The following is a 14,043-nucleotide window of genomic DNA, read 5'->3' on the forward strand; positions in this document are numbered from 1 at the left end:
GGAATCAAAATCACGGCAGTATAATGAACGCATAGCAGAATGAACAAGAGACGAGACACCGCTCTCGTGGCCTGGTCGGTACCCCAGTACGCAGTATACAATGTCACTTTTCCAATTCTATATGTAAACCACAAGCTATCAGAATGCCAGAAGAAAATCTTTTAGTAATCCGCCACCACACCCCGTTATCGGCAACCCGCCAAATTGCATCTTGCATCCCCATCTCATCCCATGGCACCAACCCGACCACCACTCCAAACCGTATCGCCGCGCCACCGCCTCTGATTGGTCCACCGCCCACCCGACTTCACCAGACGCCGCCATCGACTCGCAATTCGACCTCTCATTCCCCGCCAACTCCCACCGGCGTCTGGGCATTATTCATTCCGTACCTCGCTCCGCGGCAGTCAGTAGCGCGCGAAGGGCCAGGACAAAGATCCATCCAAAACGCCAACATCTTGCAGAGAAAGAGCCCAGAAAAGAAAGACAGGATAACCTAACCTAACCCACCGCGGTCCTCCCCCTCTTACTCCGCACGCGCAATCTGCCTCTTCCCATTCCAACGCGCGCCCCCACCCATGGCGCCGGAGGAGTACTCCACCGGCGGCGGTGGCAAGCTGAAATTGAAGGGAAGCAAGGTGAGTGACGGGCGGGTAGAGAAGAAAAAGAAGAAGAAGAGCGGCAAGAAGAACGCCGAGACAGCAGCCGCAGAGACCGGCGCGGACGCGCGAGATCCCAGCCAACGAGGCCAGCCGGGCTCCGCGGAGCCGGAGGTCGACAGCGCTGGCACGCCTGAGCCGGGGCCTGGGGCTGCTGCGAAGACCGAGGCGGAGAGGAAGTATGAGGAAGTGCGACGGAAACGGGTATGTGGTGTTGATGCTTGGGAGATGACAGGGCTGACGAGGTGTATAGCTGCAAGACCGGCTCCAGCGGGAGGGGATCAAGACGCACAAGGAGCGTGTGGAGGATCTGAACAAGTACCTCAGCCGGCTGAGCGAACATCATGACATGTACGGTGGCATTTTTCGTTCTTTCTTCATCTACTGTGGTGGGAGTATACAGCTGACCAGCAACGCAGGCCGAAGATTGGGCCGGGTTAACGCCCAGGGGGATTCCCAATCAGAGAACAGCATCCCCGGGGGTTTTCACCTTCTTGCCTCGATGTATCTTAGAATCCAATATGAAAAAAAAGTGGTATATGTGTAAATTCCAATCGGCTAACCAAGAACATAAAATGCCCATGAGGAGTCCCGTGGGATCTAGATGTAGCGTAGCAGCCCCGAAAAGAACAAAGGCAGGTCGAAGCCGTCATGCCGGACAGATGCAAAAAGGAATCCCCAGGAACGAGACGCATAACCTGGGAGAACCAAGTGGAACAGAATTGGAACGCCATGTAAATGAAGACCCACCCCAAGAGCCAAGACAGAGAAGAAAGAGAGATCTCAGGAATGAACTAAGCAGTCAAAAAACATATAGATAGTAGAATAGATCAGACCGTAGCCGGTAGATGGCAAAATGGCAAACACCCCGGACCAGAGACGAACAGAATCATAAACACCGCGCTAAAAAAAGAAAGAAAAAGAAGAAATTCGACTGACTGGAAGGCACCAGTCGCGGGAGAGAACAAGGGAGTCGAGAATGGAAGTTGGGTCTGGTCCTCAGTTCCCGATTTCAGGTCGGGCTCGACCTTGGGGCTCGACAGCTCATACACCCTTGACGACGACTGTCCGCTCGCTATTCAGCTTATCGGCATTCCGGGCGTGTGACTCCTTCTTGCAGTCCTCCAGCCCGCTGCAGGAGTGAGCCTCGAGCATGCGGTGCTTGGAGCAGAAGTGGCCGTGGCAGAAGCTGCAATCGCCCACGATCCGCTGGGCGGCTTCCTTGCACTCCTTGAAGCTGCATCGAGGCTTGCGGGGCGCCATGGTGGGAATGTTGGGGTGGGAGAAGCGGTGGGTGCAGAGCGAGGCGGAGCACGAAATGAGAGGGATCGGCGCGGAGAGCGGGTGCTGGATCACTGGTGTGACGGTAGATAGGAGCGTTGGAGATAAGCGCCGGACGGGAGCGATGAGTGCAGGCGAACGAGAGTGCCTGATCACGCAGAGAGAAATCCCCCGGAAATGCGAGTGTCCAGGGGGGGGTTGAGGCGCGAGAGGACTAAAGAGCCCAAGGTGAGGGTGGGAGAGATGGGGTGGGAGGGTGGTGGTTCAAGGGGAGTGACGTTGGACAGGTTGGAGTGGATAGATGGAAGGGGGGAGAAGGAAAAGGGAGCGCAGCCACGTATATATAGGGCGCCGGAACGGACGGGAGAGGAAAGGCCCAAAAGTCAAACGGTGATCCAAAAGGGAGAAGGAGATGGAAGGGCTGAGTCACGGCGTGACGGAATGGTCGAGTGGATGGAACTACTAGTTGCGCCTACAGTCACTATGGAGAACGCCGGGTGACAACGAAAGTCTGGAGGCGAGCGGGTCCACGATTCCAAGTCCCGATTAGTGATTCTCTTGCCCCCCCCCCTTTTTTACCTACCGAACTTCGGAGTGGCGATACCATCGAGAGTCTTAAAGCACGACGTGGACTCGTATAGAGGCATACGTGCTGCATGGGATGATTCCCCCTCCTTTCCTTGTTGGGTCTGCGCTTTCTGCGCCTTCTGCGCCTGTTCGCGATTCGGAAGCTGATCGGGGAATGGCGTCGATGTCCGTGCGTGGTGTTATCGCTCGTTGCTTCACGTGGGCGTATAGTCCTGATCTGATCTCATGTTCACAGGAATTGTGCATGACGAGGAAACGGGAATGCCAGATGATCGAGTTGCCTAGGAATGTTGGTCCAGGCGGAAATGGCAAAGGGGAGAGTCTGTCGGAAGAACGAGTGCAGAAGGGACCATAGCATGGGGTGATAAAAGGGTGGAGTGGGGAGATGTCCGACTGAGGTATCACACCTGCAGGAAGCTCACCACACCAAGTCGGTCCACTCGCTCCTCTCTGGGAGCTATGGCCCACGCCCACGCCTTGCCGCCATGCGAGAATATCCTAAAATGTCCGCGCGGGAATGGATGCGTCTCCGGGCCAATGCGCCCTAGTCAAGCACGACGGATGATCCGCGGAGAGCTATCGCTGAACCACGTCGCTGAGCCCGGTATAGGGGATCCTCCTGGGCGATCCCGCTACCCAACCCCTCCGGCCTAGCAACCGCAAGATCAGCCAGATATCACGAACCCAAATCTTCCACTTCATAAGTCCTAGTCCCTCCATTGAGGGTGTGGCTTGCAGGTGCAGGTCTCCACCGCTGCAGCACCCGGCCCGTTGCAATGTGCGGATCATTCGGATCCCACCTCGACGGGCCGGCTACGTGTCTAGAGTATAGGTGTCATTGCGATGTGCTGGCTGGCGCTGTGAACTGGCATTACGGAGTTGGCAAATCATGGAGTGTATGGATTCAAGACAAAGAAATAACGCCGGCCCTGCACACCCGATGGAAGTATGCGCCCGAACCCCCCTGTCCTGCCAAAGGCCAATCCAGAAAAGCAAGAAAGCAAGAAAGCAAGAAAGCAAAAGATACAAGAAAAGCTCCAAAGCATCCATCTCAGATCACGCCCCGATTTCCTTATCTTTGCCCGCATCCGGGTCCAGGTAGTCCTCGCGCTCGGCGGCCTCGTACTCACCCACCAGGTCCATGACCACGGACCGGGCCGCGTCGAACTCGCCCAGGCCGTCGGAGAAGGGCGCTTCCTTCTTATATTGCTCCAAGAAAGCATTGCGCTTGCGCAGGCGGTCGTATTGCTGGATGATGCGCTTGAAGAGGGTTGCAACCGACGTGTGATTCGCCAGCATCAGGCCGCTCACCCGGTGTGTGTGTTGGAGGTATGGCGATTTCTTTGTGAGCGCCACCTGGATACTGGCGGGGCCCCAGGGAATGAAAGATGCCAGGCGACGTTCTCGGATACGCAAGAGAGACTTGTGCACGTCCGTCGGGTCCGCCTCGCCCTGGATGATGTTGAGGATGCTGATATAACAGCTGGATTTGCTAGGGTTGATCGAGACCATGCGGTTCTTCGGTTGTAGCAGACGACGCATCACATCCAGCACGGTCGTCTTGCGTACGGTCTTGGCCTGCTCAATATTGTCGCCGGTGAAAGGCGTGTAAGAGGTGAGCAGGAAGTGACTGCGTGGAGTGGGGATCAGCGAGGCAATGATTCCTGCGAGGTCATTGTGCATGTAGCCGGGGTATCGAAGAGTGGTGGTGGAGGCCGACATGACCGTAGACACCTGCAGCGGGTCAGTTCTCATCTCTTAATTCGTCGCCCAGCAGGAAATGGGACGTACAAGCTGGTTGGTTTGGTGGAATGAAGGTTCCTGCACATGCAGTCGATCCGCAACGATTCTTGACAGAGCACCGTTATCAAGAACGACCTAATCCAGAATTTAGCAGTGATCCAAAGACGCAACACCCTAATGGGCACATACCACAGAGTCAGCGTCTTCAGTCAGTCGTCGCATAGCGAGCAGACTGTTGTAAGGGTTGACAACCACATCTGCGGACTGGGTGTCCGGGAAGACAGAGTATGTCTGAATCAATTTCTTGGGGAAGCGGTCGTTCATTCGTTCCAAAATGAAACTACCCAGTCCAGAGCCCGTACCTCCTGCAATGGAGTGCAACAGCATGAATCCCTGTTCCAGATAGTGAGCCACGATGTCCTGTTAGGGCCTTGGCCTTTCCATACAGCACTGAGAAAAGGTCCGTACCTCTAGTGAATCACTCCCATCTGCTTCTCGGTCGATCATATCGAATATTTCTTCCTGCACGCCCTCTCCTGCTGCATATCCAGCGCCCCAGTTGTTTCCCGCGCCGATGCCTTGCTGCCCGACGAAGAAGTTCTCAGGGTTGTAGATGTTGCGGTAGGGACCAGATTGAATGCCATTGAGAACCTATAGAGCTCCAGTTAATCCATCTTCAATTCAATGCGCAGATCGGGGTCCGTACCCTAGGTTCTAAGTCGAGAAGGATCGCTCGGGGGATGTATCGGGTGTCGTCACTCTGCCCGGGTCTTAGCCTCAATCTTCATTGACAGCTTTGGCATTGAACCAGATGAGCTCTTTGAAATGGAATCCATTGCCATACCTGGTAGAAGAAGACATCCTTACGATCCCCGCCTTCGGTCGCAAACTCCTCCAGGTTCCCATCTTGGCTAATGCCGTGCTCCAGGCACAGTTGCTGCCAGAACTGGCTGCCGACTGCACATAGTTGTGATTAGCACTTCCACCCATATACATTTGGCGCATGATAGTGTTGAGATCTCGACGAGTGGAAGGGCGTGTTGCATTATTGAGGGACCGGTCGAGGTCCGCGGAGGAGGGCCACATACCGTTGTTGCCGCACTGGCCGGCTTGAATCGTGATGATTTCCCTGTAGTTCGAGGCAAAGTGAGTGCTTGGTTCTGTGGTCCCTTATCAGGACACTCAAGGCCTTGCAGCACTAACCTGGGCATCGTGGTCGACAGGTGCCGTCGGGGATGAGTTGGTTCACGCGTAGCGCGTTGGCGCGGGGAAACTTTTTGGAGAGGGCGATGGTGGCCTTAGGCACCAACCTTTTGTTGGCGGAGTCTGGCTTGTAGTTGACTATACCGAGATATGTCTATCGATGGTGCTGTAATGAAGCTACTCAGTTGATGGGTTTATCTTGTGGAATCAAATAGAATAATATTTTTGAGATCGCTGGGAACGCGCCGAGAGTATATCGATGTGTCAATCTAGACGAACCTTGGAGATCTGTATGGGATGATGCACAAATACTGCGCCATGCCTATTATACCAAGTCACTAGGTAAAAATTCATTCATTTATGCCTGGACCTTTCAATAACAGAGCTACTGTTATCTTCTTGGGTGACTAGTGAAGCCAATTCCGGTGTTTTCCTAACCCCCCAGTGAGATGGTCATTCCCTTCATGCTCCGAGATATGGACTCGAGTACTTGAGATGTTTGTGTGTGTATCCCCAAATCCCTCCAACTCTCCAATTGGCTGTCGCTTTTACCCTTGGGACCTGGGTTATACTCTTGTGACTGTGCGTGCGGAAATTGGCCGTAATCAAGTGTATTTGGTTGAAGACATCGTCGTATCTTTGTTTCTATCCTACAAGAGGACTAATTTAAAAGTCTAGAAGGGACCAACATATAAGGGTTATTATCACAGGTTCTTGACTTGAGTAGATCTGAAACTAGATGAGAGAATCCCCGTGTTTTACCGGAGAGTACTAGATCCTTCTTATTGCGCTAAATACCGAAGATACGGCCCCAAATAATTGGCAATACAACAGCCTCCGCAAATATTACCCCTGCTAGAAGCGGCTACGAGGTAGTAGTTCCTTGTCCCTGGATATTGCGATATCTACAGTAGATCCGGAGAGCATCGGCTTAGTAGTCTACCTGTTTTCACATTCTGATTCAGGAATAGTTCGCCCCTTCCGAGGTTAAATGAATCCGCAGCCGCGGGCAGCTTGATAAGACAGACCTCCTCGTGATTCTAATTGGTCGGAAATCAATATAGCGAATGTTGTTCCTTATTCCGCTTTTAGATACTAACGCTGCTCATGCAACATCTTCGCCATGGCAGGATCACAAGAGCTAGTTTATAAACCGACCATCAACAGAAACACAGGCCCACGACGTTAAAATCCTGCCTTGCACGCTGTCAGCAGCGTCCCAGCTCCCGCCACGACGCCGTCGACAATTCTCACTCCGGAACCCTCAGATTTCCCATAAGCCTGAATGCAACCCTCTCGTACCGCCTCTTCCATGCCCGCCATGCCTGCACAGCCCAAGCAGATTGCTCCAACGGGATATAGTGAGCTCTCGAGCAATCTCTGAGTCGCCTCGCAAATTCTTTGTTTCACCTGTTCAGGTGGAGTGGTATGTAATTGGACTGCCGTCAGACCTGTTGTCTCGACACCAGCAAAGCGTGAGGAAGAGCCATTGCCAGTGCCGATCAGCATGTCGGTGACAGCTTTGCTGAGCTCTTCCTTCCATGCGCTTCCAGTGGTCACGATACCAAATGTCGCTTCTGCTTGCTTCTTCTTCAGCTCTCCCGGGGTCACAAAGTTGAACGCACTGGTCAATGACAGTGAAGTCGTGATGCTGGCTTCGAAGATGCCAGTCACGTATTTATTTCTCCTCGACGGGTTCAACTTTTCGATTTCTCTGATCTTCTGGCGCAACATGCCCACCAGCGGATGAGCTGAATAGCATGCTACTAGGAAGGCATCGTGTTGTGGAATCAAGTCCAAGACTGACCAGCAATTGAGCGCTGATTGAGCAGATTCTTCTCCGGAATTGATACTCGGGATTGGCTCATAGGTGCGTCCATCAACTGTAACGGGATGATTCGGTGCAGTGAAGTATTCGAATCGGACGTCGGGGAAGTTGAGTCGTTCTAGGATGGGTTTCAACGCATCGGTCATCTGTGTGGAGGTATTGGGGTTGATAACCAAGATCCGGAACGGACCGTCGCCATTGGATGCCCTCATCGTATCAGAAATGGGGAATGGGCGGTCCTCCAGGGCCAGTGCAGAGGCAGCTCAGAACGATGCAAGGTGTCGACGCAGAGTTGGTGGAGACGCGGTGGGATTCCGGAGGGAAGCACATCGCGCAACAGCTGCCGTCGTTATCGACTAACGGGACACTCCGCGACCCCGCGCTTGAACCTCATCCATCCACTCTCACCAATCCTTGATCCGAAAACCCCCGGTATCTCCACCATGCCGCTTGTCGCTCAGAACCCCCTGCCAAGAATCATTCTCGGGTTGATGACCTTTGGGCCCAACGAGTCCAAGGGCGCCAGAATCACCTCGCTAGACGAATACAACCGATGCCTCGACTACTTTCAACAGCAAGGATTCAATGAGGTCGACACCGCACGCATCTATGTCGGTGGTGAGCAGGAAGCATTCACAGCCAAGGCCAACTGGAAGCAGCGCGGCCTCACGATCGCTACCAAGTGCCATCCCAAAGAGGCTGGCGGGCACAAGGCTGCTGTCCTGCGAGAGAGGCTTGAGTTGTCCCTGAAGGAGCTGAATACCAACCAAGTTGATATCTTCTATCTTCATGCCCCAGACCGCTCGATCCCCTTTGCTGAGGCTCTCGGGGCGGTCAATGAGCTTCACAAGGAGGGCAAGTTTGTTCAGCTCGGTCTGAGCAACTACACGGCCTTTGAAGTGGCGGAGATTGTCACTCTCTGCGCTGAGCGGGGATGGGTGCGTCCGACTATCTACCAAGCCATGTACAATGCCATCAGTATGGGGTTCTATTCTCCGTGGTCCTCCCACGATCCTCGTATCTAGCCCCTGTGCTAATCATTTTCTTCTAATCAGCCCGCAATATCGAGACTGAGTTAGTTCCGGCTTGCCGACGGTATGGGCTCGATATTGTCATCTACAACCCTCTGGCTGGCGGACTATTCTCAGGCAAATATAAGACCCATGATTTACCAGCAGAGGGACGCTACAGCGACGGCGGCTCCACGGGGCCCCTCTACCGCACGCGCTATTTCCGGGACTCGAACTTTGAAGCCCTGCGCTTGATTGAGCCCGTTGTCCAGAAGCACGGGCTTACTCTGGTGGAGACGGCATTGCGCTGGGTCCGTCATCACTCGGCTCTGGGCATGGACAACGGAGGCCGGGATGGTGTCTTAGTTGGAGTGAGCAGTTTCGAACAGCTTGAGACTAACCTCCGGGATCTACAGAAGGGACCTCTTCCCGAGGAGGTTGTAGACACTCTAGATAAGGCGTGGTTGGTTTCGAAACCTACTTGTGCGAACTACTGGCATCTGGATTTGAAGTACACTTATAACACCCACGAAGCTTTGTTCAAGCCCAAGGCTTAGAATGGTCAATCTTTGAGCCAGTGATATCTAAATACTATGCCATTCAAATATATCGCATGTATGAGACAGGTCATTGCCGATTCCCTGAAGACAGGGCACACCTAAAGAACAATCTTTTGGGCGATTTGACCAGACATGGTGTGACATTGATTCACAAGTATTAAAGACAGAAAAGACGGTCGCAGGTTGAAGGTATCCTCTGGTTTTCGCCCGATACTGCGTAAGGCCGGAAAACTCACAGGATCGCCAAATGGCGACTAGACACCCCGGACCTGCTTTGTACTGGTGGATTTGGGGCCGAACACGAATTATGCCGCCTTTAGGGACGGCGCTTCATGGAAGTTTACGATCCAACTAGACCCCTATGTGTCGAGTACTGAGGTACCCAATAGAATCAATTAGGTTAGATAACTCTACTGTAGATCTGCCTCGACGATCGTGATGAGATTAGGTATAGCTATAGATGATCGATGGCACTTCGAGAAAAATTCGGTGCTTGAAATAAAGTTTAGCAACGGCGGATGGCTTCCATCACGGCTGAACTACGGCTCCAAGCCCGGTTTCTCGGGACTCCCAAATCACAACAAGAATGGCTGTCTCCACTCGCATTTTCCAGAGCGGTGCGATCGGATTGCAACGGACTAGGGCTGGGAATGGGAAGAATTTTAGGGGATCCAGATTTCCCCCCAGTCTTTGCCTCCGACCCAACCGAGACATGTAGTAGTGACGCACGGGTCCAGCCCGGACCCATTGTCCCTTGCCCCGTTCGGCGTACCGAGCCTGCATATCGGGTTTAGATCCGGGCTTCTCAAGCAAGTCTGAGAATCCCTGTCGAAATTGCTAGCCGATCCGGTCCGTCTGTCGCTTATTCATCGTTTCTGCTCTTCTAAAATGCCTGGTAGAGTTCAAACTGACTTTGATTGAGCTCCCTCTGACGTCCACCGGTGTCTGTAGCGAAGCGACAATGGCCGGCCAGGAGACCCAGACCAACACGGTCGATAATACTGCTGGATCGCGTGCTGCACAGCAGCAAAGCCCAACGGGGGGATTATGGGGAAAGTGAGTTGCCCTGTCTTCCTGTCTTCCACCAGTCCCATAGCGATCAAACTGAACAAGACTCCAGGCTCAAGGATATCTTCCACCCGGACGCTCAGAAGGACTTGCCTCCCAAATCCGAGATTATCGTCCACACCTGGGATGGTCCAGATGACCCGGAGAACCCGTACGGATCCATTGCTGCTTTGCTCTCAAATCAACAAATCCCCTCGACCACTGACACGTGAATCCCAGTTTCAACTGGAACACCAAGTACAAATGGCTTCTGACCGTCACCATCTGCTTCGTGTACGAAATCAACCCCATCATCTTCTTGCCATGCCGTATCTAACCATCGAACTTCAAACAGCTCGATCTTAACCGGTCTTCCCGCGGGCAGTTATGGATCCGGCAACAACTGGATGACAAGCAGATTCAATGTGCAAAATGAACCGTTCCCCAACCTCTACTGGGCCACCACGTCCTGGAATATGGGCGCTGCTTTTTGGCCGCTGATCTTCGTGCCCCTTACCGAGTCCTCCGGTCGCATGCCCGGATACTTTGTGGCATACGTGATTCTGGTTGCGACCCTTTTCGGATCTGCATTCGCGCAAAATTTTGCTACACTCATTGTTACGCGGTTCTTCGGTGGTGGAGCCTCCTCCGTGTCGATCAATATCGTTGGAGGAAGCATCAGTGACGTCTGGTACGGCCAGAAAGCACGCAGTTTGCCGATGTCGATCTTTGGTTTTACAAGTGTGGTGGGCATTGCATTGGGTCCCTTCATCGGTGCGGCCATTGTCCAGATTCACAAATCTGAGCCCTGGCGATGGTAGGTTGTCTCCCTGTTTCCCTACTTGATCAAAGATATCTGTTGTCACTGACGTTGAGTCGCTTCCAGGATTTTCTATGTTCAGATCATTTACAACGCTGCTCTTATCCCGATCTTTTGGTTTATCTTGCGAGAAACACGCCCCGACGTGATCTTGAAGAAACGCGCCCAGAGAATTCGCAAGGAGACCGGACAGCCCGTTTATGCGGAGGCGGAGATCAACCGGGTCAATCCTCTCCAGTTGCTCAAGATCTCATTCCAACGTCCAACGCGCATGTTGGCTACTGAGCCCGTTGTCTTATTTTTCACGCTGTGGATCAGTTTCGCATGGGGCATCCTATACCTGTTCTTTTCCAGTGTGGTCCAGACATACCGTGAAAACTATGGCTGGGGCACGTTGGCTACTGGACTGGTTCAGCTCGCTATCTCCGTCGGTGCGCTGATCGGGACGATAATAAACCCTCTCCAAGACTGGATTTATATACGCTCTGCAAAGCGTAATAGCCATCAGGTTGGACAGCCTGTCCCCGAGGCACGTCTTTACACATCCATTCCTGGCAGTCTGCTCTTTGCCGCCGGACTGTTCTGGTATGGCTGGGCCAGCATGCCAGATGTCCATTGGATCGTGCCCACCATGGGTATCACCGCGACCGGTGTCGGCATCTACTCGATCTATATGGCAGTGGTGAACTACCTGACCGATGCCTACGAGCGATACGCCGGGTCCGCCCTGTCAGCAGCATCCCTCGGGCGAAACTCTTTCGGCGCTTTCCTCCCCCTGGCTTCTCCGCAACTCTTCAGCACCCTTGGCTTCGGCTGGGCTGGCACACTGCTTGGCTTCGTTGGCATTGTGCTGTCCTTGGTACCCGTTGCCCTGGTCCTCAAGGGACCCGAGATCCGGCGTCGCAGTCCGTTTATGCGGGAGTCGATGTGGGACGACGTTGGGCAAGATCCGAAAGAGTCGGACGAACCCATGGCCGAGAAAAAGTCTGATGGGGCCGAGGACGCCTAGTCTCGCATCTCCTATCAGTGGGCTATCATACGAGAAATATTCGTCTACGCATGACTGGGCCTGGGAACCCCTTCCTGTGGGAGATGTGACTTGCATCGTCGCAGGGCTGCTGGTGTCCTGCTCGATTAATTGCAAAATTCACGTTTTTTCCCAGAATGAGATGTGCTCAATGCTGGGTCTGGACTCACAAGAGTCTCCGTCGAACGTGGATTTGTGCTTCGAGTATACAAAGGAGGTTTGCGACTGGGATTTATCGAACAATTTGAGCTCATTTGAAAATAAAGTCTTTATAATGAAAAGTTCGTATGCTTATATATACTATGTATCTATGTACTTTATCTCGGGACTAGAAATTTGACTACTTTACTTGACCAGGCCCTGGCAATACAGTTCGACCTAAATGACTCAATCACACCTACCTACCTAGATAGTAGCTGAGTGGAGAGGGGCGAGCTTGTTAAGTATTTTATCAGGTATAAGCCAAATGAGGCTGGGGATTATCGCTTGAAGATCAAGAAATAACCAGTATACATTGACATGCACATATTTCTATATGCCATTGCCGTCATTGCAACTGCCTAGCTTCTGAGGAGGCGCCAAATAATTGACTGATTCTTCTGTTTGTATAGACCTCATAATCTCCCATATCAGATATAGTACAAGAACCCGTCATCCAAAGCCATGGAGTCCCAATTCATGTCGAGTGAGCCTGGTCTTTGTCTTTGGGGTCCTGCGTGAATTTCGGGGTTTCCTCCGTAGGATCCTCAAAGATGGCACTCCAGCGATTTTGCACAGACTCGCAGAGCCCGGTCTTCTTCTGCCACGAGAAAAACGCATGCTCCAAATTGCATGTCACAGTCTTGGTCTCTTCCCACACCATCTTTTCAACATCGAAGCCAATCAACTGGAGTGCTTCTTTCGAGGCGGTCCACAGACGGTGTGGTTTGCCTCTCTGGTTCTCTCCTTTTAGCCCATTCAGGAGCTCATGTCCAGCATTGAATTTGGGATTGTTGGCATGAACAAAGAACGGCCGCGGGGGTTTGGCAACAGAGGTATCTTTGACCCGCCATTTGCCTTGACTGGTCAGGGCGTAGTCTTGGATGGGATCGAAGTGAAGCATCGCAGAGCCTAAGACACCCCCGTCGGGAGCCGGGTGGCCCAAACCCAGCACTCGTTCACTGACAGTATAGAACTGCTCCCCAAGAGCTCTGGCGGCGTGCAAAAATGTGTCTTTGTCTCCAGCTCCCACGCCACCCTGACTGAGGATTTCATAATACAGGTCAGGGCCGTAGTAGTTATAGTACACGGCGAGAAGAAGCGACAAGAAATGGCGTTTCTTGGACATCATTAATAGTCCGGACTCGGTGGCCTGCCGGGCAGTCATTGGAAGATCGGGCTGCCGAGAGATATTCAGGTACAAGGGAGAGACGGTCTCGGCCCAAAAGTCCGGCCAGGCGACAAGGCCGGTCAATGTGAAGGGCGCCGAGTCTAAGAGGATGGCCGGGTCGTAGAGAGGAACACAGTCCGCATCTAACCAGACAAATGTCTCAAAGGACGAGAACAACATGGCTATGGATTTAATCTGGAAGTGTTCGATACTGATCGAACGATGACTTTCTCCGCTGTTCGACAGGATCTCCTGGATCACACGACACTGTGCGTTCAGGGGTGGTAGCACCACTTCGCAGATATAGGGCTCGTACTCGTCCCACCGGTTGAGAAAGACCTCCACGGGCAACGTGGAACCGGTGCGGCGAATCATCCGTAGAGTCACCAGAAAGGTCGGAAAGTAGTCGCCTCCAGCCGATGTCACAATGCCCCGGCTGCCAGCGAGGTAGGGACGGTTGATCGGCCTACGGATTGCTTCAACAAAGCCGTCGTGTGCCCTCTGCATGGGCTCGAGCAACTCCTCGGCATTAGCGATCATGTTTGGCCGCGGCTGGTCGAGCACGGCATTGAATCTGAGATCGCCGATTTGACTGATCAGGGTGGGCCGAGGGGCCTGGGGTGCGTGTTCCTCCAACTGCGAGTGAAGATACTGCCAGAGCCGAGTCTGCTGGGCTGGGAGGGGATGGGCTGGCACCAGGGGCTCGCTCCATGAGCTTCTCTGCCAGAAGAGAAAGGAACCGAGCAACGCGACGGCGGCCAGGATGGCCACCACGCCCCGCCGTCGACCAAGGGGGTACTTTACAAGCATCCGCATTGTTCATATTGCCAGACAAGCAAAATGAAGATAAATTGGGGGGGGGGGGGGCGATATTATGAAAACGACGATCCGTCCCAAGCGGGTTGGGT

At 53.2% G+C, this 14,043-nt stretch overlaps 6 protein-coding genes across 6 annotated transcripts; 3 read left to right on the plus strand and 3 right to left on the minus strand.

Annotated features, from left to right (window-relative positions):
- Positions 1-578: 578 nt before the first annotated feature.
- On the plus strand, positions 579-1,100 carry N7459_007284 (uncharacterized protein; the record flags this gene model as incomplete). Its single annotated transcript, XM_056946452.1, has 3 exons — positions 579-863; positions 913-1,010; positions 1,079-1,100. The coding sequence occupies 3 exons, from the start codon at positions 579-581 to the stop codon at positions 1,098-1,100; spliced, it is 405 nt and encodes a 134-aa protein (XP_056798451.1).
- Positions 1,101-1,703: 603 nt separating this feature from the next.
- N7459_007285 (AN1-type zinc finger protein TMC1) lies at positions 1,704-1,922 on the minus strand (the record flags this gene model as incomplete). Its single annotated transcript, XM_056946453.1, has 1 exon — positions 1,704-1,922. The coding sequence occupies one exon, from the start codon at positions 1,920-1,922 to the stop codon at positions 1,704-1,706; it is 219 nt and encodes a 72-aa protein (XP_056798452.1).
- A 1,662-nt stretch (positions 1,923-3,584) lies between these two features.
- On the minus strand, positions 3,585-7,514 carry N7459_007286 (gamma-tubulin mipA; the record flags this gene model as incomplete). The annotated part of the gene is made up of 8 exons (XM_056946454.1): positions 3,585-4,262; positions 4,320-4,406; positions 4,461-4,664; positions 4,740-4,922; positions 4,978-5,031; positions 5,116-5,228; positions 5,360-5,431; positions 6,737-7,514. 8 exons carry the CDS (start codon positions 7,512-7,514, stop codon positions 3,585-3,587), a joined length of 2,169 nt encoding a protein of 722 aa, XP_056798453.1.
- Positions 7,515-7,745: 231 nt separating this feature from the next.
- Positions 7,746-8,869, plus strand: N7459_007287 (aldo/keto reductase family protein; the record flags this gene model as incomplete). The annotated part of the gene is made up of 2 exons (XM_056946455.1): positions 7,746-8,280; positions 8,358-8,869. 2 exons carry the CDS (start codon positions 7,746-7,748, stop codon positions 8,867-8,869), a joined length of 1,047 nt encoding a protein of 348 aa, XP_056798454.1.
- Positions 8,870-9,833: 964 nt separating this feature from the next.
- Positions 9,834-11,748, plus strand: N7459_007288 (uncharacterized protein; the record flags this gene model as incomplete). Its single annotated transcript, XM_056946456.1, has 5 exons — positions 9,834-9,928; positions 9,993-10,091; positions 10,160-10,213; positions 10,275-10,736; positions 10,806-11,748. The coding sequence occupies 5 exons, from the start codon at positions 9,834-9,836 to the stop codon at positions 11,746-11,748; spliced, it is 1,653 nt and encodes a 550-aa protein (XP_056798455.1).
- A 694-nt stretch (positions 11,749-12,442) lies between these two features.
- N7459_007289 (alpha-mannosyltransferase) lies at positions 12,443-13,951 on the minus strand (the record flags this gene model as incomplete). Its single annotated transcript, XM_056946457.1, has 1 exon — positions 12,443-13,951. One exon carries the CDS (start codon positions 13,949-13,951, stop codon positions 12,443-12,445), a length of 1,509 nt encoding a protein of 502 aa, XP_056798456.1.
- Positions 13,952-14,043: the final 92 nt, after the last annotated feature.

Source organism: Penicillium hispanicum, assembly GCF_028827665.1.
Source record: "Penicillium hispanicum strain IBT 35686 chromosome Unknown utg000006l_segment0_segment0, whole genome shotgun sequence".
NCBI classification, from domain to species: Eukaryota; Fungi; Ascomycota; class Eurotiomycetes; order Eurotiales; family Aspergillaceae; genus Penicillium; species Penicillium hispanicum.